Source organism: Alexandromys fortis, unplaced genomic scaffold (assembly GCF_014885135.2).
Source record: "Alexandromys fortis isolate MF-2015 unplaced genomic scaffold, M_Fortis_MF-2015_v1.1 scaffold_23, whole genome shotgun sequence".
NCBI classification, from domain to species: domain Eukaryota; kingdom Metazoa; phylum Chordata; class Mammalia; order Rodentia; family Cricetidae; genus Alexandromys; species Alexandromys fortis.
In genome coordinates this window covers 7,192,863-7,216,348 of record NW_026067907.1, presented here as the reverse complement: position 1 = coordinate 7,216,348, position 23,486 = coordinate 7,192,863, and the positions used below count along the sequence as shown (strand labels likewise).

The window sequence follows — 23,486 nt, the reverse complement described above, 5'->3', positions numbered from 1 at the left end:
AGTTCAACAATCATGAAGTCCACAGTCTTATTGGCAAAACTGATGTACAGTGTCTATAAGTCACTATGCTCAAGGTTAAGAGCGATGCATATTCCATTTTTACATTTTACTGGAATTTTACATGTTCAATTCATGATTTAAAACCTCTAGGTTTTCAATCCTCCAAATTGTCTGAAGACACAGTGTGCCACAGACTTAAGACTTCTGTTTTCCCCTCTATTTTCTTCAAACAGAAACATTTCTCAAGTGTCTACATGTTCTAGAAGGGGAATTTTTCGGAGGTGGCCTCTTCTTCGGAATAGTCCGACGGCATCAGGCCTCTGAAGCAAGGGGAAGGGGAAGAGAAAAGCTGAAACACAAGGTTCATCTGGTAAGTTTTACATTAACCATTACAAGCTGGGCAGTATAAGAATGTGGCTTTTTTGGCTCAAAAAGTCTGAGTCTTGGTGTGGAAACGAGTACTTGGCTGTCCCACCACAGCTTTCTCGAGGTGGGACTGTCAGGGAAGTCTTGACTGGGGAGTATGATTTGTTTACCTATCAGGCGTAAACTTCCAGGCACTCAGTTCATTTTGGGCTTGTTCCAGTTTGTCTTTAGTCTGTTCCAGTTCACCTTTCATTTTTAGGAAAAACAAGTTGATGGCTGGGTCTACCATTGTTGATCTCAGTTGGGCAACACTGGGCTGCTGGACTTGCTTGAGGTACTGGATTTGAGTCTGTGCAAAGCAAAAGAAACAATTACTACCAAACCAGCAGAAATCTTTAAAACAGAGAAATTCCCTTTTATTAACTTGACAGTGGATCAGCCTGCTTGTCAGGTGTGTAACCCCTTTGATATCAAAAGTCTCCCTAAGGTTAAGGGTATAGTTCTCTAAGTCAAGAACATGTGGACCAAGGCCCTTGAGTCCAATCTCCAGTACAAATATACACCATTTCAGAGAATAACAACAAATCCTAAAAAAGTACCAATTAAAACTGAGCATGGTGGCACATGCCTATAATTCTGCACTTAGGAAGTTATGCAGTGGATTTTAAGTAGCCTAGTAGTGGACCATTTGCCTTATATGCACAAGGCCCTAGGTTTGTTCCCTAGAACCACAAAAGAAAAAAAAGGGGGACACACACACAAATTAAAAACCAAGTATTTGTTTAAGACAATTAAGATGAGGTTATGTCTTACTTTGCAACCAAAATAGTATTAAAACAAGGGTGTATCATGTTTAGTAGTTAAGAGCATGAATTGCTCTTACAGAGGCAAAGGACGAGAGTTCTAGCTCTTACCACCCACACTGGGCAGCCCAAAAGTGCCTATTGACTCCAGCCCAGGGGAGACTTAATACCTCCGGCAGAAACCCACACAGACACATGCATTATTAAAAATAGTGTCTTAAGCCCAAACCAACCAGACAAACAAAACAAGCTGAGCATGGTGGTATGCGCCTTTAATCCCTGTATATGGGAGGCAGATAGTTTGATCTATACAGTGAATTCTGGGCCAGCCAGGGCAATATAGTATGTGATCTGGTCTCAAAATAAAAACAAGCAACAATGTTTTTATTTTAAGGACACTGAAGACTGCTGGAAAGAAGCAAATTTTAAAGTTCTACCACCTAAGAACTGGTGAGGTCTTAGCTTACTTGTCTGAACAAGCTCTGCCTAAGCCAACCATTCTACATAAGACTCCCTGATAGAAACAAGATTAGAATATATTACAATATAAACTTTTAAATTTAAAAACAGAGTAGTGACATGGCTTTATAGAAGCAAAATTCTAGGCATCTTTAGCAGAAATACATTCCTATTTTCTCTTCCATGTATGAATCATAGAGCAACAATGTTGTACAAAGTAACTGAACTAGATTTAGCAAGCTGGATGTGAGCAGAATCCTAGCATTCATGCTTCTTGACTCCTAGTGGAGAATTTTTTGCTTGGTACTAGAACCCTCTTACACAATTTCAACTTCAATTCTGCCACTTACTATAGCTCGAAAAGCACATTATCCAAAACATGAATTAAAATCATCTCATTTCTTTTGTATCCAAAGTACATCTGAACCCAGAGTATTTTGCTGCCCTAATGTTTTTTTTTTTTTTAATTTTTTTTCTCTCAAGAGAGGGTTTCTTTGTAGCTTTGGAGCCTGCCCTGGAACTAGCTCTTATAGACCAGGCTGGCCTTGATCTCACAGACCTGCCTCTGCCTCCAGAGTGCTGGGATTAAAAGTGTCTGCCACCACCACCCGGCTTGTTTTTTAATTTCTAAAACATTAATTATTTTTGTTTGTGGCAAGTGGTGTGATCAGAGGAAAGCTTGTAGTCCCCTTCCTCTCACCATATGGCGCTAGGGTTGAACTCAGGTCACTGGGCTTGGTAGCAAGCATCTTTGTCCATCTGCCCTACTGTACCCTAAGGTTTAATTAGGATGAAAGTTTAAATTCCCGACCATAAATTTAACAGAAGGCACAGATATACTGACTTTAACTATGTAGACCTGCTGGTCTGGAATTGAGAAACGTGTACTTTACAGAGCAGTGATTAAAGCCCATCAAATCTGCTCTATCTTAAAGAGATTTATTTTTTTATATTTATTTATTATGCAAAGTGTTCTGTCTGCATATATGCCTTCAGGCCAGAAGAGGGCGCCAGATCTCATTACAGGTGGTGGTGAGCAACCATGTGGTTGTTGGGAATTGAACTCAGGACCTCTGGAAGAGCAGTCAGTGCTCTTAACCTCTGAGCCATCTCTCCAGCCCTTATTTTATTTTTGTATGTTATTTATTTCTGTATGTTAATACGAGCAGACGCCTGAGTGATCTGAGGCCATCAGATCAGGAGCTAGAGTTACAGAGACAGGTGTGGGTGCTAGAAGAGAACTTCAGTCTTCTGTATCAGCAGCAAGGAAGCAATTTAACCAGTGGGTTATCCTGCCCAGTTCTTATGGAAAATATTTAAAGTAATTCATTTTAAACAAAAAGTATCCCCCTTAATTTAAGATAATGAGATCTACTAAAGTAATTTAATAGGAGAATAAAATACATCACATAGTGTGCATCATGTGTTCTCACCATTAACTGAAACAATCCTCACGACTAATCCCAACAGTCAACCTTTGGTCAGGAAAAGGAGGCAAATATGACTAGAATAAATTCCCTTTGCTAGGGAAGAGAACACAAGGAAAGTGAAAGATAGTTTAACCTGAATTTAATTCCCAGGATCCGCATGATATAGAGAACCAACTCCCACAAGTTGTCCTCTTATTCTCACGTTTGTCATGGAATGAGTGCACTCATAACCATACTAAATGAACAATTAAAAAAAAATTAATGCCAGGCGGTGGTGGCGCACGCCTTTAATCCCAGCACTTGGGAGGCAGAGGCAGGCGGATCTTTGTGAGTTCGAGACCAGCCTGGTCTACAAGAGCTAGTTCCAGGACAGGCTCCAAAACCACAGAGAAACCCTGTCTCGAAAAACCAAAAAATAAAAAAAAGTAAAAAATAAAAAAAAAAAAATTAAGGACCAGTAAAGTGGCTCAGAGGGTGAAGGCACTTGCTACCTTAGTCTGCTGACCTAAATTTAATCCCCAAGATCCACAGGGTAAAAGGGAAAAATGAATCATACATGTTGTCGTCTGACTTTCATACTTAAATTTTGCTAAAGATGGAATCATGTGTTTCTGTGTAGGCCAGAGAACAACCAAGTGTTAGCCTGGGTATAAACCTCTGGTACTTTACGTCCACAAAACATCCACTTTGTTTTTGGAGGCCAAGTATCTCACTGGCTTGACACTTGCTGACTATATCCAGGAAGCCCAGCGATCTGCCTCACTCCACTGCTATACCTCCTTAAGGCTGGGATTACAAAACACCTCCCATGTGCAATACTTTACACGGTTCTAGGGGACTGAACTTCAACAGATATAATCTTAGCCTCCATATTTTTAATTAGAATTATCACCTATTTAAATTACTACAATCTTCCTTCAATACTAACCCTCAATAGTAAAGCAGCCTATTATTTTCCTGACTGCTAAATTCAACAATTCATAATTCCTATTTAAACTAAAACTAACCTCCTCCCCCTTTTAAAGATTTACTCATTTGGTTGGGTGTGGCAGTGCACAACTTTAATCCCAGCACGCAGGAGGCAGAGGCAGGTGGATCTGTGTTTGAGCAGAGGCAGGTGGATCTGTGTTTGAGGTCAACCTGGTCTATACAGTGAGTTCCAAAACAGCTCTATATAGACAGAACCTATCTCAACATATAAAACCAAACCAAAGATTTATTCATTTTATTATGTGTTATGGTGTTTTGCCTAAATGTCTGAATGAACACCACATAAGATCCTGGTGCCTAGAGAGGTCAGGAAAGGGCTTTGGATCCCTCGGGACCAGAGTTACAGTTCATAAGGCACCATCTGGTTGCTGGGAATTGAACCTGGGTCCTCTTCAAGAGCAACGAGTGTTCTTAACAGCTGAATAACTCTGCCCTGCCTCTGATCACTCTGATCAATACCTAGAGGCTGGTGGTGGGGTGAGCAGAAGAGCAAGATTACAGCTTCTGTTTTACTAACAGTATATTCTGCTCTTCCTAAATTCAATCTCTTTCCGTCACTCTGTTACATAATATAAACTTGAGATTCACCTATGATTCATTCTTAAATCCTTCCCCAACAATATCTAATTGATCAAATCCTACTGATTGTGACTTGGGACTATCTTATCACATCCTACTGGTGAGTTATTATATGACTTAAAGACCCTGCTTCCCTGCCCAGCTAGTTTTCTTATTCTAAATCTCAGCTAGAGGTTGCTGGGCTGTCACTCAATACAAAGTGTGCCTATCATGCACATACAGTCGCATAAACAAGGTGTACTTGGTGAGCTCCCATAATCTCAGCACTCAGAAAATAAAGACAGGAAGATCAGAAATTCAGCCATTCTCAGTTACTAGAGATTTTAGGGCTGAGCCACATTATTTCAAGAACACAAACAAGAGTGAGAAGAGAAAGAAGAAATCTACCTTCCACACTCAAGCCAGTCATCTACCCAAAATATCAGTTCACAACCCCGTGAGTATCTTGCTGAAAAATTCTGCACAGGTAGCTGGGCACGGTGGTACACTCCTTTAATCCCAGCACTGAGGCAGAGGCAGGTGGACCACTAAGAGTTCAAACCAGTCTGGACTACATAGGAAGTTCTAGACAAGCCAGCACTACAAAGTGAGAGAGACCCTGCCACAGAAAACAAAAAAATTGAAAAAATTTAAAATTAAGAAAAAACTTCTTGCCATTACTTATACCTAGGATAAAACCCAAGTCCCCAAGCCTTTAACTACTTTTCAGCCTTACCCAAAACTCCCAACTTTATGTGTCTTTCCCCTGCTTTTTTTATTCAGTGCTGCCTGCAAAACTTCAATTCTGAATCCTAACTACAAGAACACTGCTGTACTATTTTCAGGGGAAAGGCATAAAAATATAATGACCAGGGTTGGAGAGACAGCATGATTGTTCTTGTAAAGGATCTAGGTTCAGTCTCTAACACTCATGTGGTGGCTCACAGCAGTTACTAACTCCACTGTTGGGGGATTCAATGTCTACTTCTGGCCTCCACAGGCACCAGGCATACATGTAGTGCACAGACACTAAATGTAAACCAAACTCACATATACATAAAATAAAAATATTAAAAATATTACCAGAAAAGGTTAAGGTAAAAAAAAAAAAGGCAAAACAAACAAATACAACATAAAACAAAAACCTAAAACAAAATTCAAAATCAAAATTTTGATGGAGTACCACCACCCACACAGTCTTTGACTAGGCATGATGATCCAAAATACCACTATGTAAATAATAGCAGGAGATTCCGTTGGTATACTGCAAATTGTCTATGTCTTGCAATAATAAAAAAACAAAATCCCAAACTATGTAAAAATTGGGAATCAAGACGAAAGCAAGCATTCAAGACCCGTTAGTGACATAGGAACCTTCATTCCCATGCACTCTCCATCCCACCCTTAACAAAGTGTACACTTATATTTCATTACCACTGTTTAAAAATTACTTGTAGTGATGTTGATTCCTCAACTAGAGATTGCAATATTGAAATACTTACAGTACACTCTTGCATCTCCTGTTCCTTGGTTGCTAATCGCATGACAAGAATGTTTTCTCTGCGTGCAGACTCCTGCTGTTGCTGCTTTAGTTTTTCTTCAGATTCTCTTAAGCCAGTCACATCATTTGCTGAGAAAAAAATCCAAAACATCATAAATCTCATTTCAAAATCAAACTGAACTAACCAAAACAAAGCTCTCTCAAGAGTAATCAAAATCACAGTTTTTGAAACACGGTACTTGTTCCTGATCATGAGATCTCCCCCAGGAAGCAATAGCTAATGCTCCCCAAGCATACTATTATACTGAGCTGTTTCTTTACTTAAATCAGGAAGCCACACTATCTACACTCACAGTTCATCTAATAATTACAAAACCCCCAATAATACATTCTAATCTACTCTCTATAACAATGACATTAACTCACCTGGCCTGGCAGTAACCTGTCTTTACTACAACACTCTGGAGGTGGTGGCAGGGAGATCTTAAGTTCCAGAGCAGTTTTGGCAACACAAAACAAAAACCACTAACTACATGAACAAATAGCACCATAAACTTTTATAAGTCACATCTATATGAGTAATATAGTCACAAAATTTGTCATTTAGGTTCTCAAAAATCTATTACTAGTTGTTTCCATGCATGTCTCGTCTATGCTAACAATTCATGTAGTTAAAATTCCCGTGTAGAAGGTAGTTAGGTACATACCAAAGATCCAAGCAGGTGTAAGTTATCCTAATTGTACTTAATTTTGCTAAAATCAGGCATGTCATTGTTTACTAAAATAAGTATCTGTCTTCTTTGGTGCCTGGAAGTCTGTCAGAAAAAATAACCTTTAAAGCATCATTCACTACATTTTCCAACTCCCTACAGGGCCTGGACACAGTTCTTGTAATAAAATGCTTGAACAAAAAAACGGTATCTACTTCGACAAAGCTAATTTAGACTGTAACAAGTTTTCAAAAGACAACTACACAATCTTCATTTAGGAAACCAAACTTACAATTGAGATCTGTGTACTTTCCCTCCAAAGCTTGAACATATGCTTCATATTGTTTCCATCTAGTAAAAAACAAATTCCTATTAGTGCTTCTATCGAAATTACCTTGATTAAAAAAAAAAAAAACACAACTCCCCCCAAACAAAAACAAAACCCAAAATACATGCCGGGCTGTGCACACCTTTAATCACAGCACTTGGGAGGCAGAGACAGGACAATCTCTGCGAGTTCCAAGATAGCCTGGTCTACAGAGCAAGTACCAAGACAGCCAGCCAGGACTGTTACATATAAAAATCTTGTCTTGGAAAACAAAACAAAAAGACAAAAATACCCACAATCAAAAGACTAAGAACTGTGTTGGATTATTTTTAACTTTGAGATAAACCACAAACATAGCTTAATCAGAAATATACTCATTAGCCTCATTATTTCTTCTCAATTTACATTAAGACAGGTAAAAGAAAGTATACTAAGGTAAAAGACCACATCTAAGTTGGGCACGGTGACAACCAGCCTACAATCCTAGTTACTAGGAAGGCACGCTCCAAGCCAGGCAGAAAACAGCAGCAAATGACCCTGCAAGCATAATTTTAAGATTTTAAAAAACCTATTTTTATTTTATGTGCACTAGTGTTTTGCCATGGGTGTCAGATCCCCTGGGACTGGAATTACAAACAGTTGTGAGCTGCCATGTGGGTGCTGGGAACTGAACCCAGGTCCTCTAGAAGAGAATTAGGTTTAATTTTTTTTTTTTTTAAGAGGAAAAGGGGAGGTCTGTGTCAGAATGGGCTACAACACAGTGGGTTAGTTTGATTGAGCTTTTGAGTGCTAAACTTTGGTACTTATCCTCAGAAATGAGTCTGGCATAGGAAAGTACCCAAATAAGGCATAGGAAAGTACCCAAATAAGAAAAAAGACCTTGGTGGCTAGCTTTAGGGATGTAGTCTAATGGTTTTTAGCAAGGAGGGAATGGGGAGAGGGAAGGACAAGGTCGGCCAGAGTCACATAATTCAAAGTAGATTGTGTGTGAGCTCGCATTTGCCATAATATACATGCGTGGAAGAGCCCAGAGGATAGTTTTTAATTTTTTAATCCGTCTACCTTTATGTGGATTCTAGGGATTGAACTCAGGTTAAAGCCAGGTTTCTACAGGAAGAATCTTTATATACTGAGCCATCTTGCCTTCCCTGTGTCTGATTTATTAAACTGAACATCCCCTCTAGCAAGTCATGTATTAAATAAAAATGCTTCCCATGTAACAAAAGTATTTTAGCTCTAAAAGAAAATTTGGTTTCTGTGTCAGTCTAGAAATCACCCAAGCTAATGTTATAGTTCTTGTTTATCTACTGAAGAACCATAAGAAACATATCCAAAAAACATACAAAATGACTTAAAAACTTAAAACTGAGCTGGGTGATGGCAGCGCTCGCCTTTAATCCCAGCACCTGGGAGGCAGAGGGAAGCGGATTTCTGTAAATTCCAGGCAAACCTGGTCTATAAAGCTAGTTCCAGTAGAGCCAGGGTTACACAAAGAACCCGTCTTCACAAGATCTCCTGAGTAAATTGGGAGCATGGGGACATGAGAGGGTTGGAGGGGAGAGGGAGGGGGAGCAGAGAAAACTGTATAGCTCAATAAAATCAGTTTAAAAAATCTTCGCACACACACAAAAAAAATCAGCAACAAAGTACACATCTTTATTATTACTAGCCCTTGATGAGCTAAGGCAGGAGGATCCTGACTTCTACAGGAAAACCCTGTTCCAAACAATCAGCAACAATAAAAATCTGCTAAACAAGCAAACCCAGAGTACAGACGGCATAAAGTTTACAGTAGTCACAGTATGTTGTCTATAGATTTTTTTGAATTTTTGATGAATGAACATTTTACCTCAGAATTAACTCATCCCGTGCCATAACTTTGAAATCTGTTTCACTCAGACGGACCTATAAAGAAAATTAAAAATGGATTGAGTACTCTTCCAGAGAGGCGCTCTGTGCTGAGCTAGGAAACATCTCCCGAACTGGATTATTTAAATAGCTCAGTACTTCACAACTCTGAAAGCTAGTCTGACTGTTCCTTTTCAACTAAAAGTGAGGACTAGAGAGACAGCTTAGTGGTCAAGGGTGCCTGGAGTGCTTCCAGAGGACACCAGTTCAGTTCCCAGCACCCACATCAGTAGGGAGTGACAAATCCCTCTAAGTCCAGCTTCAGAGGATCCAAATACCCCTTTCACACTGCGGGGTGCCCCCACAACATAGATACACAAAAAAACTGAAACGAAGAAAAACTAAAAACCAAACCAAACACAAACAACTCCCCCCCGAAAAATCCCTACTAAAAATGAAAGTCAAAACAAGATTAAAATGCACATGTCATATGACCCAGTTGCATTCTTTTTGTTTCATCTATTTAAATTTATTTTATATGCAGTGGTGTGAAGGTGTCAGATCCCCTGGAACTGAAGTTACAAACAGTTGTGAGCTGCCATGTGGGTTCTCTGGAAGAGCAGCCAGTGCTCTTATCCACAGAACCATCTATCTCTCCAGCCCCCAGTAGTTGTATTCTTGAGCATATATTCATAAGCAGCTTTACTTGTGATGGCCCAAAGCTGGAGTCATCCAAGTGTCCCTTAACAAGCTAAGTATATATAAAACTATGATTCAGCCATATCATACAACATTCTTCAGCATTAAGTGAAAATAAGACTATTGATATAGGAAACAAATAAATTTGAAGGAAGTTATGCTGAATGAAAAAATAATCTCAAAAGGACACACACGCATGATTTCTTTTACACAGCACTCAGGTTAGTTAAAGAAGTGGAACAGATTATAATAACAAGGGTTGGGGATGGAGGGAGAGGGTCAAAGTGCCTATAAAGGAGAGCCTGTGGTGACCCTTCAGATGCTGACCTTGATTGGTGGTTCCCACACAAAGCTGCATACATGGTAAACCCCAGTATACCAGTTCCCTAGTTTTTTTAACGAGGTTCTTAGAACATCCCTGAATACTTTTAAAATTTATCCATCTATAACTTTCCAATAAAGTTTAAAAGTTAAACATAACTGAAATTGTTTCGTACATTTAGAAATGTTTTCCCTTATATTTTTTTAAAAAAATGCTAAGGTTTTATTAATTTCTTTTTTTTATTTTGGTTTTTCGAGACAGGGTTTCTCTGTGGTTTTGGAGCCTGTCCTGGAACTAGCTCTTGTAGACCAGGCTGGTGAACTCACAGAGATTCACCTGCCTCTGCCTCCCGAGTACTGGGATTAAAGGCGTGCGCCACCACCGCCTGGCGGTTTTATTAATTTCTGTTATAAAATAAAAAGAAAATTCGGGTCTGGGGAGATGGTCAGTGGTTAAGACCATGTACTACTCTTCAAAGAGACCTGAGTTCGATTCCTAGCACCCATGTCAGATGGCTCATAACCACCCGTAACTCCAGGTTCAGGAACCTAACGCTTCCGGCCTCCGTAACACCTGAGGCAATGTGTACATCCCCAACACACATATACACATAACTAAAAGGTAAATAAGTATTTTTTAAAAAGGACAATTCTTGGTGGAGGGAGTATAGCTCAATAGGAGTGCCTGCATAGCATGCACGAAGCCTAGCTTGATGCCTGGAAGCAGAGAAAGCATTTTCTTTAAAGTGTCTAAGTATTATTAACCAGTGCTGTTCTACAAAACAGAGAAACACTAACCCATTGAAAGCAAGTCACAGCTCCCACATACTCAGTGCTTCATTCACTCCATGGGTAATGTGACTCAATTTTAAGGCAGAATCTTATACAGCAGATAATAAATCAGTCGTTTAAATATTTAATGAACAAACACTAAGCTCTTCCAATTGAGTTACAAAATCAAGTCTTCCATAAACTATATTATTCTTTTTAACAAAACCTCAGAGTATATGTAGTGTATCTATGCTATAAATGTAATAAGCTAAAATTCAGTGTAGGAATATAGAACTGGGAAATCAAAAGTTCGGAAAGGAAAGAAGAAAACACTGTAAGAACCAACTGGCTGTAGCCTTGAAAAATCCAAAAGAGGATAGATTAAAATTACAGTCCTGGGGTTTAATAAATTAGGAGGGAAAATTTAAAAAAAAAAAAATCAGGGGCTGGAGAGATGGCTCAGTGGTTAAGAGCATTGCCTGCTCTTCCAAAGGCCCTGAGTTCAATTCCCCGTAACCACATGGTGGCTCACAACCATCTGTAATGAGGTCTGGTGCCCGCTTCTGGCCTGCAGACACACACACAGACAGAATATTGTATACAAAATAAATAAATATTTTTAAAAAAATAAATAAAAAATTTTAAAAAATCATCAGTAAAAGAAAGATTAGAAATTGTACATTTAATTCAGGCTAAGAATTGCAGACCACAGTATCGGCTTCCTTCTAAAAGCCATGATCCTTCATGCTAAATAGAGCACACGCAGATACACATCAAACACTCTGTACCCCTAATGCAAATTACAAGGGAAAGGAAGTGAAAAATAAGAACAAAGAGTAGTCCTTTAGGCTTTAACAAGCAAAGTGTCTGAAGCTGCTCAAACAACATACCTTTTTAGGAAGAGGCTCTTCGTTGGTCATCTTGCACCCTAGAAAAGCAGGGGGAAGGGTGTTGGGGAAAAGATTTTCAGTTGATTTTCTTTCAATTCAAAGTTATTCTTCTCAAAGTTAAAACTGCTTCTTTCACACAAATGTTCAAGCAAATCTTAATGTGAAACAGTTATCACTGCAGTGGAAGGAACTCAGTTCAGGATAGCTTCCTTCACACTCTGGTAAGTGCTGTCACTGACTTTAGCCCGGGATAGCTTTAATTTACAAAAAAAAAAAAAAAAAAAAGTACAAAGCTTGAGTTCCTCTGTAGCTTTCAACAAATTTCCTCTTTGTTAACATCTTTCATTATCATGGTTATGTAATTTTTAAAAGTTCCCTGTAAGTCCCGACCTCAGAGGACCAGCACCAGCCAGTCTCCTGACTAGACTTCTTTCTATAGCATCACCATGAAGCAGAATGCAACATCTAATCACCACTCTAATAACAGTAACTACAGAGTATACATATCTTAATGGAAATATGCTTATACCACATGCCAAAGCAATCTATATTTCAAAATTAGCTTCTTTAGATATATTTACACAAAGTTCATCTAACTGTTGCAAAAGATAGGTAATTTAACATAACCACTACACGCTTCCATCAGCAGCCAGTCCCCCCCCCCTTGATTTTCGAGACAGGGTTTCGCTGTGTAGCTCCTGGAACTCACTTGTGTAGTCCCTGGAACTCACTAGTAGTAGATCAGGCTGGCCTTGAGCTCAGAGTCCACGCGTCTCTGCCTCCCAAGTGCTGGGATTAAAAGTCTGCATCCATTACCACCTGGCAATCATTACTTACTAAACCACAAATTCACATACTACAGAAAGACAGAAACACGTAACAAATGTCCCTTAAATAATGCATTTCAATACAAGTTGGGGGACAAATACATAGAACAGAAAAAAGCTAATCTAATAAATATAAAACTTTCTTTTGAAGATTTTTTTTTTATTGTGCACACCCTTAATCCCAGCACTTGGGAGGCAGAGACTCTTTTGAAGATTTTATGAGCACTAAATACTATTTGACTTAAGTCTGGGGTCCAGTATTTTTTTCTCCAAATCTAAATTGATTTGAAGTAATAATTTATATACAATTAAAACTTCAGTTCTTGGGTTGGAGGGAAGGCTTAGCAGTAAAATGCTCTTTTGTTTTTTTTCTTTTTTCTTTTTAATATTTATTTATTTATTATGTATACAGTATTCCTTCCATGTATGTCTGCAGGCCAGAAGAGGGCACCAGACCTCATTACAGATGGCTGCGAGCCACCATATGGTTGCTGGGAATTGAACTCAGGACCTTTGGAAGAGCAGGCAATGCTCTTACTCTCTGGGCCATCTCTCCAGCCCTTTTTTTGTTTTTTTTTTTTTTTTTTTTTTTTTTTCCGAGATAGGGTTTCTCTGTAGTTTTGGTGCCTGTCCCGGAACTAGCTCTTGTAGACCAGGCTGGCCTTGAACTCATAGAGATCCGCCTGCCCCTGCCTCCTGCACCTCCCGGCTCTAAAACGCTCTTAAGAGGACGTGAATGGCTGGTGGAGGCCAGGAGAAACCCTGAAACCCTGTCTCGAAAAATCCAAAAAAAAGAAAATAAATAAATAAAAAGGGGACATGGAATGCAGTTCCCAGCATCCTCGTAAAGTGGCTTACAATTCCAGTACCAAGGGATTTGATATTTCTGGCCTCCACAGGCAAGCATGAACACTGGCATACACATCCACAATTAAAAATAAATCTTTAAAAAAGTTCTTTGGAGGCAGGGCGGTGGTGGCGCACGCCTTTAATCCCAGCACTTGGGAGGCAGAGGCAGGCAGATCTCTGTGAGTTTGAGACCAGCCTGGTCTACAAGAGCTAGTTCCGGGACAGGCTCCAAAAACCACAGAGAAACCCTGTCTTGAAAAACCAAAAAAAAAAAAGTTCTTTGGGGAGGGAGAGATGGCTCAGTGGTTAAGAGCACTGGCTGCTCTTCCACAAGTCCTGAGTTCAATTCCCAGCACCTGCATGGTGGCTGTGGGATCTGATGCCTTCTTCTGGTATAAAGTCAATAGAGCACTCATATATATAAAATAAATCAATAGATCTTGGGGGGGGGTTCTTATAACATAGCTGTTTTCTTTTTGTTTTTCTTTCTTTTCTTTTGCTTTTTTTTTTTTTTTTTTTTTTTTTCAGACAGGGTTTCTCTGTAGCTTTGGAGCCTGTCCAGGAACTAGCTCTTGTAGACCAGGCTGGCCTTGAACTCACAGAAGGCCGGCCTTAAAGGTGTGCTACGCCCATCCCAGCTGTTTTTTTGTTTTCTGATATTCAAATTTAACCAGGAAACAGTTATTCCGAAGTCCTAGTTCTCACAGACTATTCATCAAAATTCCCTTACATCTTTAACCACTTTTTTTTCATTTTATTTTACTCATCTATACTTAACAGAAATTCAACAACTATAAGTTAGGTGTGGTGGTACAGGCCTTAAATCCCAGCACTCTGGAGGAACAGGCAGGTACATCTCTGTAGTTTGAGACCAGGCTTCATTGAGAGTTCTAGACAGTCGAAGGTACATAGAGATCTGTCTCAAAATTCTGAACTATTAAAATTTTGACTGAAGAATTTGTTGTATCGATTTTTAAAAGATATTTAATTTTTTTCTTTTCTTTTTGTTTTTTTTTGTGTCCCCCCCCTCCCCAGACAGGGTTTCTCTGTGATTTTGGAGCCTGTCCTGGAACTAGCTCTTGTAGACCAGGCTGGTCTCGAACTCAGAGATCCGCCTGCCTCTGCCTCCCAAGTGCTGGGATTAAAGGCGTGCCACCACCGCCCGGCTCTTTTTTGTTTTTTTGAGACGGTTTCTCAGTAGCTATGGAGCCAGTCCAGGAACTTGCTCTGTAGACCAGGCTGGCCTTGAACTCACAGAAATCCACCTGCCCAGCGATATTTAATTTCTTAATGACTATTTGAGATTTATCAAAATTTACCAAAGTAAAGATTTCCCAATATCAATTTTACATATACTCCCAAATGAACTAGATATTCTAATCATACCACCACTAAACCCTGGTTCTCAAATTAGGTCTGTTGTACAAAGAAATTAAAATTTTAGGAAAACACTCTAAATGACCACATTATAAATTATAGCTTAAGTCTTCTCTATTCAAAAGTCTTTCAAGGGTTAGGAAAGTGATATATAGTTGTGGACTGCATGATAAGCGCATGCAGAGTCTGGGGTTTGAGCCCCTGGAATTGCAAATGAGAGAAATAATACACACTTTTATATTTTGAGAAACTGAGTTCCAGACAAGTCAGGGCTACACAGTGAGACCCTGTCTCAAAAACCAGAAACAAAAACACAACAAGGAAGCATGCCGAGTGTGGTGCAGCACATACAGCTTATACAGCACACACTCAGGAGGCACAGGCTGCAGAGTTTCAAGTTCTACACAGCAAGGAAGTTGCAAGCCAGCTAGGGCTACAAAAAAAAAAACATGTTAAAAAACAAAGACAAAACAGAAAAATTCAACGCAACCAACTTGCCAACCTTACGACAGGGTTAGAAATGAATGGTTTTAAAATTATGTAAGGGGGGAAAGCAGCTGGAGAGATGGCTCAGAAGTTAAGAATACTAGCTGCTCTTTCATAGGACTGGGGTTTCATTTCCAGCACTCATACTGTAGCTCATAACTCCAGTTCTAGGAGACCTGACACCCTCTTCTTCCAAGGGCACTGCACAGACATGGAACAGAGATATACATGTAGGCTAAACACCCACACACATAAAATAGAGTAAGTCTATATATACTTATTTAGAATGTCATCGATGCCAAGATTAGGTTGTGAAATTCAGTTTTAGTTGATAGGTGCCTAGCATTCCAAATCCTAACACTATGATCCCAAGTTGGGCAACTTAGTCTCTGGAGAAAGGCGAGCACAAGCCAATACAACTTTATGCAAGATTTATATGCCTTGCAATAAATCACAATGGATAAAAGAAACCTACTACCTGACAGTGCTGGAGCCTCAGCATGCACTACAAAGGGACAAGTTACAAGGCAGACCACTATTTCAGTCAGTTACATAGGCTTACTTGAACAAGTAAGTCACTTAACTCGGGGCTTCAGTTTCTCTATCAGCAAAAGAGAATACCAGTGTTGGTGCACTAAGTGCTGCAGACCTCTGTCACTGGTGGCATAAAAAGACTATACAAACAATGACTGAACACAACAGAAAAAATGTAACAAACATTAGGAAAATAAACTCCACCAGTTTCATCTTTAAGGCACATAAAGAACACTGATAACATAAACTCTAGTCTGATAGAAGAGTATCACATTATATCCAATAACTTATACAATTATGGGAATACTGAAATTTTTCTTCCAAGTTTAGTTAACTACAAGAATATAAAGTATTCAAAGGTAGAAAAAAGGAGGTAATTAAAAACATGATCTTACATCTTGCTTTGCTAAAGGGTCCACTAAAGCAAAAACTGCTCCTTTGCTATGGAGTGAAGAACTAAAGCACTCTTGGAAACACTACCCGAATCTTTAGGAGTCAACTTCAGTCCCATCAGAAGCCATCCAGTGAACTGCAGTCTTTCCCGGACTCCTGTCAGTTGTTACTGGATCAGGAAAACCTAGCCACCTCGAAAATGTTTTCAGTCGTTTCATTGAACGATGCTCAGGTTTTTTTTTTTTTTTTATCTGCCATTTTCAAAAAATTTATTTTATGTTTATGGATGTTTTGTATGTAAGTATGTACACCACGTGCAGGCCTGGTGCCGCCCATGGAGATCACAAGAGGAAGTCAAAATACCAGAAATAGGAGTTAAGGATAGCCCCGAGGCATCATTTAGAAGAGTGGAAAGTGCCCTTAACTGCTGAGCCAACTCTCCAGTCCTAAAGCTCAATATAAAAGGGGGGGGGGGGCGGACAACAAAAAACAGAATTTGCAGTAACAGATCTTCCACTTTTGAAACAATAAAACTAAATGGAAAAAGAGTGAGGAAAGAGGCATAAATAAAACTTACTAGCAAATCAAACTTATGACTATAACATGCTCCCTGAAGCTGTAAAATACTCGCGATTCGTTACTTAGTCCTTTGGGGTCAAATTAGCTTAACTTCCTCCTCATCAAACCAAGAACTGTGGGTTGGAGCAATAGCTCAATGGCAGATTGTTGGCCTAGCATGCACAAGGCCTGGGATTCATTCAGTTCCTAGCCGCCGCCCCCGACCCCCTGGGAGAAAACACACACACACACACACACACACACACACACACACAAGCTTAGGCCTTTCCTACTGTGCTTTCACGCTTATGGAAAACAGTTTTAAATACGGTCAAACCAGCCTCACAGAGATTCAAAACAAGACTGAAAGTTGACGAAAAATTTCTCGAAGCTGTCAAAAAAATCAATTATTCTCCTCAAAATGCATACACTTATTTAAAAATGGAAGTCCACGGGAGAACGTGGCTGCAGTGACAAGCTACTGCGTGACGTGAAATTCGTTTTAAAAAGAAGCCAAACTCTTCGTTTGTGCTTGGCAGAACTCGTCGGTGTCGCTGGGTCGCCGGGAACCAGTCCTGGGAGGTGGGAGGGGGCGACAGAGGCGGGGAAAGGGCCGGCATGGCCAGTCAGCCCCGAGAGGGCGGCCTCCGGCCTCCCCGCCTCCCCGGCCGCGGGAACGCCCGCTCGCCTTGTCCCCGGCCGCCGCCAGGGACGGAAGGAAAATGGCCCTGACGCGGCGGAGCGTCCCCGCGGGCAGCGCGCCGCTCCGGCTAACGGGAAGCCAACGCGGTCCCAGGCCCGATAGCCCTTCCGGCCCGGGCTGCGTCTTCCCGGGTCTGGAGCGGCCGCGCCTTGATCCCCGGCCCCGCAGGCCCTCGCGGCCATTGCCGCTGCCGGCCGCACTTACCTTTCCAGCCCGAGGCTGCGCGGGCGCCGCCAGTCACACAGGCCGAGGCCGCGCCGCCGCCGGCCCCCCCCCCCCGCTCCTCCCGCCGCAGCCCCGGCGCTAGCCTTTATTTGCGGGTCTCGCAGCCACAAAATGGCGCTGAGGGAGGAAACCAGGCCCCGCCGCCGGCCCCGCCCCGCCCGAGCGCGCCCCGCCCCGAGCGCCCCGCCGCCACCCCGCCCGTGGCCCACTCACCCGAGACGCGCCTCTCGGGCACTGCCTCGGTCACCGCGCCCGGGAGGAGCGGCGAGGGGAGGCCGGCTGGCCCGCTCGGGGCCTCGGGGCACGGAAGAGCCGCCAGCCGCTGCACCGAGACCGGCCTCCGCGTCCCGCGCCTGCCCCGTGGGGGCTCTGCAAGCTCAGCCGGGTCGGGGAGGGAAGCGGCCGGAGAGGAGGGCGGGCCCGCGAGGTCGGAGGTCACCCGCGAGGCATCTCGGGACGGCGGCCGCTGCTGGACACGCTCGGCCGGGCCACCTGCGGCGGCAGCACGGCCTGGGCGGAGGAATCCGAGCAGGCAGCTCGGGATTGGCTGCCGCGGACGCGCTGCGCCGCACGGGATGCTTCCGCGCGCCGTCGTCGGAACGCGCTGGCGGCAGCTCCGCGCCGAGGTGTCCCTAGTTCTGAGACGGGGGACCTACGACAGCCGCTGCCGTGTCCCCTGGACCGGGCTTGGATCGAGGAGCGGGGCGGCTGCGTGGGGGCCGCCCTAGGACGGACCGTGGACCGGAAGCTCGGGAAAGCAGCCGGGCGAGGATTCCAGGAAGACAGTCTGCCTGACTGCAGCAAAAAGGACATCGCTCCTCAGATGGGACAGCCATTCTTAGGCTCGGCCGGCTTAGCCAGCTGTATGAGAACTGCTGATCCCCAGTGAAGCTGTCCTGGCTGAGGTGGTTCATAAGGGTACGGTGACAGTACCGACCAGATAATGAAAGGACCCATGGTGTGTAGTCGCCCGAGGCTAGAGAAAACACTCCAGTTTACATAGCAGTAAACTAAAGAAAACGGGGAAGGACGTGAAAAAAGACCCTTTATCATGGGAGGAGGGTCAACTGTGTTTATAATGGAAATATACATTGAAATCCCATCTTGGTGAGGATGAGGCTATTCATAGTTATTGGCGGTGCTGGCGCGCGCCTTTAATCCCAGCACGGGAGGGGGTGTGTGTGTGACAGGCAAGCCGATCTCAAGGCCAGCCTGGTCTGTAGAGTGAGTTCCCGGACAGCCGGAGCTTTTACACAGACAAACCCTGTCTTGAAAAACCAAAAACGAAAAAAAAAGAAAACAAAAAAGTTGTTATTTTGGAATGAGTCCTGGTTTCTGTTAAGTGAATAAAGCAAGGTGTAAAAATAAATATACACATATATGAGTATATAGTCGGAGCTTTTCGTGGGGACCACGGTCAGCTTTGTTTTGCAGCGGCTTCCAAATAACTACTCGGAGACTTATTAATAAAAATGCTCAACCGTTAGCTGTCTTGCACCCTCAGCGTTTCCTGACAACTCCCCTGGCTCCATCTTCCTTCTTCCCAGCATTCTCTCTGCCCTGAAAATACTGCCTAGCCATCGACCAATCAGCTTTTTATTGACAACGAGAGCAATACATATTTAAGGTGTGCAAAGACTGTTCCACAGCATAAGTAGGCACATATTCATTGGAAAGAATGAAGGATAGTGCAGAAACAGAAGAGTTATTCATAAAGAGGGAGATAAAAGTAGAAACAAGACATCTGAATTTTCAAAACTTACATAGCCTAATGGTAAAGCAAGAAAAAAACCACCTGAAGTCCAAAGTAAATTGAAACCAATTCACTCTAAGTACAATTGATGTGTAACTAAGATACACAAAGGAAAGAATACATTTGCAGTGTTTGAGCGCCACACTCTGGTACTGTGCCTGTGGAGGACTCTGTCCTAAAGATAAGAATAATTACTCAGTTTCATTAAGTGATTTATAATTAACCATATCGTTGCTGTGATTTTGAAGCTGTATGTATATTGTACAAATTTTTTTTAATATTTATTTATTTAGTATACAATATATGCCTTCAGGACAGAAGAGGGCGCCAGACCTCATTACATATGGTTGTGAGCCACCATGCGGTTGCTGGGAATTGAACTCAGGACCTTTGGAATAGCAGGCAATGCTCTTAACCGCTGAGCCATCTCTCCAGCCCTAGTACAAATATTTTAATGTTACTTGTTACTTTCTCCAAAGATGTCCAGGGTAAAAAAAAAAAACAAGACACAAACACAAAACCAAAGAAGCACTTGTTGTTCTTTCAAAGGACCTGGGTTCAATTCCCAGCACCCTCATGGCAGCTCATGAATGTATGTAACTCCAGTTACAGGGGGTCTAATGCCCCCTTCTGGTCTCACATAGGCATATGTGTGGTACACAAGCATAACACTAACACACACGTATGTGTATATATATAAATACTTTTTTAAAAACCGCTTTTTAGATATAAAATTTTTATATGTATGAGTGTTTCGACTGCATGTATGTCTGTATGCCTGGTGGCTTTGGAAGTCAGAAGAGGGTGGCAGATCTGGACCTGGAGTTATAGATCATTGTGAGCCACCGTTTAGGTGGCTGCACCTAACTGGGAACTGCTCCTGCATCTCTGAACAGCCCATGCTCTAATGAGTGAGCTTTCTCTTCAGCTTCTTGAACACATTTTAAAGTGAGTGACCTAAGGGGATCAATAGAAGAAAGGACAAAAAAAAAAAATAGTAATGAGGTAGAAAAATGATCAAAGTACAATATACACACATAAAAATAATGAGGCAGGCTTACCAGAGTGTTCATGGGTTAAGAGCATTTATTGCTCTCTAGAGGACCTGAGTTCAGTTCCTAGCATCCATATCAAATGGCTCACAACCACATGTAACTCTAGTTCCAGGGGAGTCTGACCTCTTCTGGTTTCTGTGAGCACATACAAAGAGGCACGTAGGTATATATAAATCAAATATTTAAAAATGAAGTTTGGCTGGGCGGTGGTGGCGCACACCTTTAATCCCAGCAGAAGCAGGCGGATCTCTGTGAGTTCAAGGCTAGCTTGGTCTAATTCCAGGAGAGGCTCCAAAGCTACTGAGAAACCCTGTCTCAAAAAACAAACAAACAAAAACCAAAAAAAAAAAAACACTGTCTCGAAAAACCAAAAAAAATGTAATGAAGTTATTTTGTATGATTAATGTATACCCATTTAAGAAAAAAGATAAAAGTCTTAATTTTGTATACTGAAAGGATTTTAAAGGGTGATAGATTGTCAGTTCTTCCCAGGTATTAAAGGGGTTTCCTGGGGTAATGGCCATTTGGTTTAAAACTCTCAGACAAGGGCTAGAGTGGTCCAATGATCAAAAGTTCTTATTGCTCTTGCAAAGAACCTGGGCTCAATTCCAAGCACCCACATGGTGGCTCCCAATCATCCATAATGCCCCCTTCTGACCTAAGTTGGTTTCAGGAGCATACATGGTAGAAATACATACCTGCAGACAAAACATTTACACACATAAATCTAAAACTGTCTTCCAAGGCAAACCAGGATGGTTTTTTCCCTAATGGTAACAATAAGTAGAGCTAGCACCACTCTTGGTTTCTAACTTCTATTTTCTTTTAAATTTATTTATGTATTTTATACACGTGAGTGCTTTGTCCGCATGTATGCCTGCACGCCAGAAGAGGGCCATGGATCATGAGCTGTGCTGGGGTTTCTGGAAACTGAACTAGGTCTCTGGAGGAGCATCTAAGGGCACTTAACTGCTGAGCCATCTCTCTAGCGCTTAAGTTCTATTTTACACTTAAAAAAAAATCCAGAGGCGCGATGAAGCTCCGACCCAGGATGGACATAGGCTAGAATCTTCCTGGTAAGCGCACCTCGTGGTGGTGCTACACACATTAATAGAAATGGGCCAAGCAGTGTTTATATGGAAAAAAAAAATCCAGAGCTTCTGCTACCAGTTCTGGAGGGCGTAAGTCAAATATTTCGCTATGTCTTAAATGCAGAGGAAGTGTCTGAGTTAATGAGATACGTCCACAGGATTTAGGAGAAAAGACAAAACTAACCCATAATGATAAATGATATCAGCAGGTGTTAGGAGTGAAGAGAAGAAGCAGCAACTGAAAAGTAAGATCGAGGAACTTAGGGTTGGAACCCGTGTGTGGTTACCCAGGTCTATGTGTTTGTTCTTTATCTTGGTTACCCAGATATGCACACTTATCAAAGCAAATCAAACCAGCACTAAAAGGGCACATTTCTTGCATGCAAGTTACGTGTCAAAAAAGTTTGCAAATAAACCACAACAAACCACATGAGAAAAGCCAAAGGCTCAAAAATAAAAATTAAAAAGTTAGTAAGCAGAGGCTATCTTTTGAGGGTTTGGTACATGGAAGGAGAAGGTCAATCTAATTCATGACTTGAGTTGGAAGAGATCCCAGGGCAGAGGATGCTTCCCAGTGGGAAAGCGGCTGTTCCAGCTGTGACCAGGTTGGGGACTGGGCACTGGGCAGCCAGAGGCAGGCGACTAGTTGGAAGCCAATCACCCCATCTGTCTGCTTTAGTGGGGTGTAGTTGGCCATGTTGAAAGTGGAGACAAGGGCTGGGGGTAGAGTTCAGCAGGTACAGTGCCTGACACACGTGAAACCCTGAGTTCAATCTCCAGCACTTGCACACTGGGTGTGGGGCTGCAGCACTCAGGAGGTGAAGGCAGGAGGCTCAAGGTCATCCTCAACTTCATAAGGTAGGAGACAAAATTGGGGGAGTGGAGGAGCTGTCAGTGTTGAATCAAGCCCTGGGTGTTTTGCACTGGTTGTTGCAGAGGGTATGGCCCAGCTTCCTGAATGATGAGTGGAGAGCACACCGACTTCTTTTTGGCCTCAGTACAGCAGGGTGGCTTCCTGGGGTGTCATCGTTAATAAAGCTTTGACTTCTTGAGAGAGTTGCTACAGGGTGTAGGTTACAATCCTATTTAATACAGGATATAGCCTGGCCATGTTCATTATATAGTGTAATGCCAGAAGTAAAATTTGAAGCCACAGGAATCAGCTGGGAGGATTCCCCACAAGCCAAATTAGGGGTAATTTTAGCATCGAAAGGGAAATGACAACAACTGACCGCAAATACTGAATACCTGAAAACTATAGCATGTTTGTGATCCCCAAACCCAGGAGCAGACGCAGAGATTATAAATGTGAGGAAAGCCTGGGCTATGTGGCAAAACCTGCCTCAAAAAAAAAAAAAAACTGAAACCAACCATGAGCCCATAGTTATTCTTGGACCGAGAGAATAGTTCTCCCATTATTGGAATCGACTATTAAATCAGTGTACTGCTCTGACAATGAAAGAAAATATCAAATATTCTGCCTTACATAACTGTGCACCAGGCCTGATGGACGGTGCATTTCCGTACGCTCAAGAGGCTAAACACTAGGTTCTAGGCCAGCCTGTCTCAAAAATCATTAATAATAACAATAGAACAATGATTCACCTCCACTTGATGAAGGATAAATTTTCTTGACGTTCTGGGTATGAACCTAACCTTTAACTACAGAGCCATCTCTCTAGCCTGTTTTCTTTACAATAGAGTACCCCCCTACTAAATGTATAATAAATGATAGAATTAGAAAATAACCCCTGGCCGGGTGGTGGTGGCACACAACTTTAATCCCACACTTCAAAGGCAGAGGCAGGTGGATCTCTGTGAGGCCAGCCTAGTCCACAGAGATAATTCCAGGGCAGCTAGTAACTTTTTTTTCCTCCATGATAGGGTTTCTTTGTGTAACGGCTCTGGCTGTCCTGGAATTTACTCTGAAGATCAGCTTGGACTCGAATGCACAGAGATCC

The 23,486-nt window shown here is 42.0% G+C and overlaps 1 protein-coding gene across 2 annotated transcripts in view; it reads right to left on the bottom strand.

The window, feature by feature from the left end:
* Wtap (WT1 associated protein) overlaps positions 1-17,981 on the bottom strand; it is a 26,354-nt gene extending 8,373 nt beyond the window's left edge. The window contains exons 1-6 of one of the 2 annotated variants that reach the window (XM_050135716.1): positions 17,840-17,981; positions 11,675-11,712; positions 8,995-9,050; positions 7,110-7,168; positions 6,109-6,236; positions 537-715 (exon numbers count right to left, since the gene is read on the bottom strand). In XM_050135716.1, the coding sequence (XP_049991673.1) occupies positions 537-715; positions 6,109-6,236; positions 7,110-7,168; positions 8,995-9,050; positions 11,675-11,704 (452 nt within the window). In that variant the 5' untranslated portion in view covers positions 11,705-11,712; positions 17,840-17,981. Of the gene's footprint in view, positions 1-536; positions 716-6,108; positions 6,237-7,109; positions 7,169-8,994; positions 9,051-11,674; positions 11,713-17,605; positions 17,758-17,839 lie in introns of those variants that run through there. The other variant, XM_050135717.1, reaches the window with a different exon arrangement.
* Between the last annotated feature and the right edge of the window lie 5,505 nt (positions 17,982-23,486).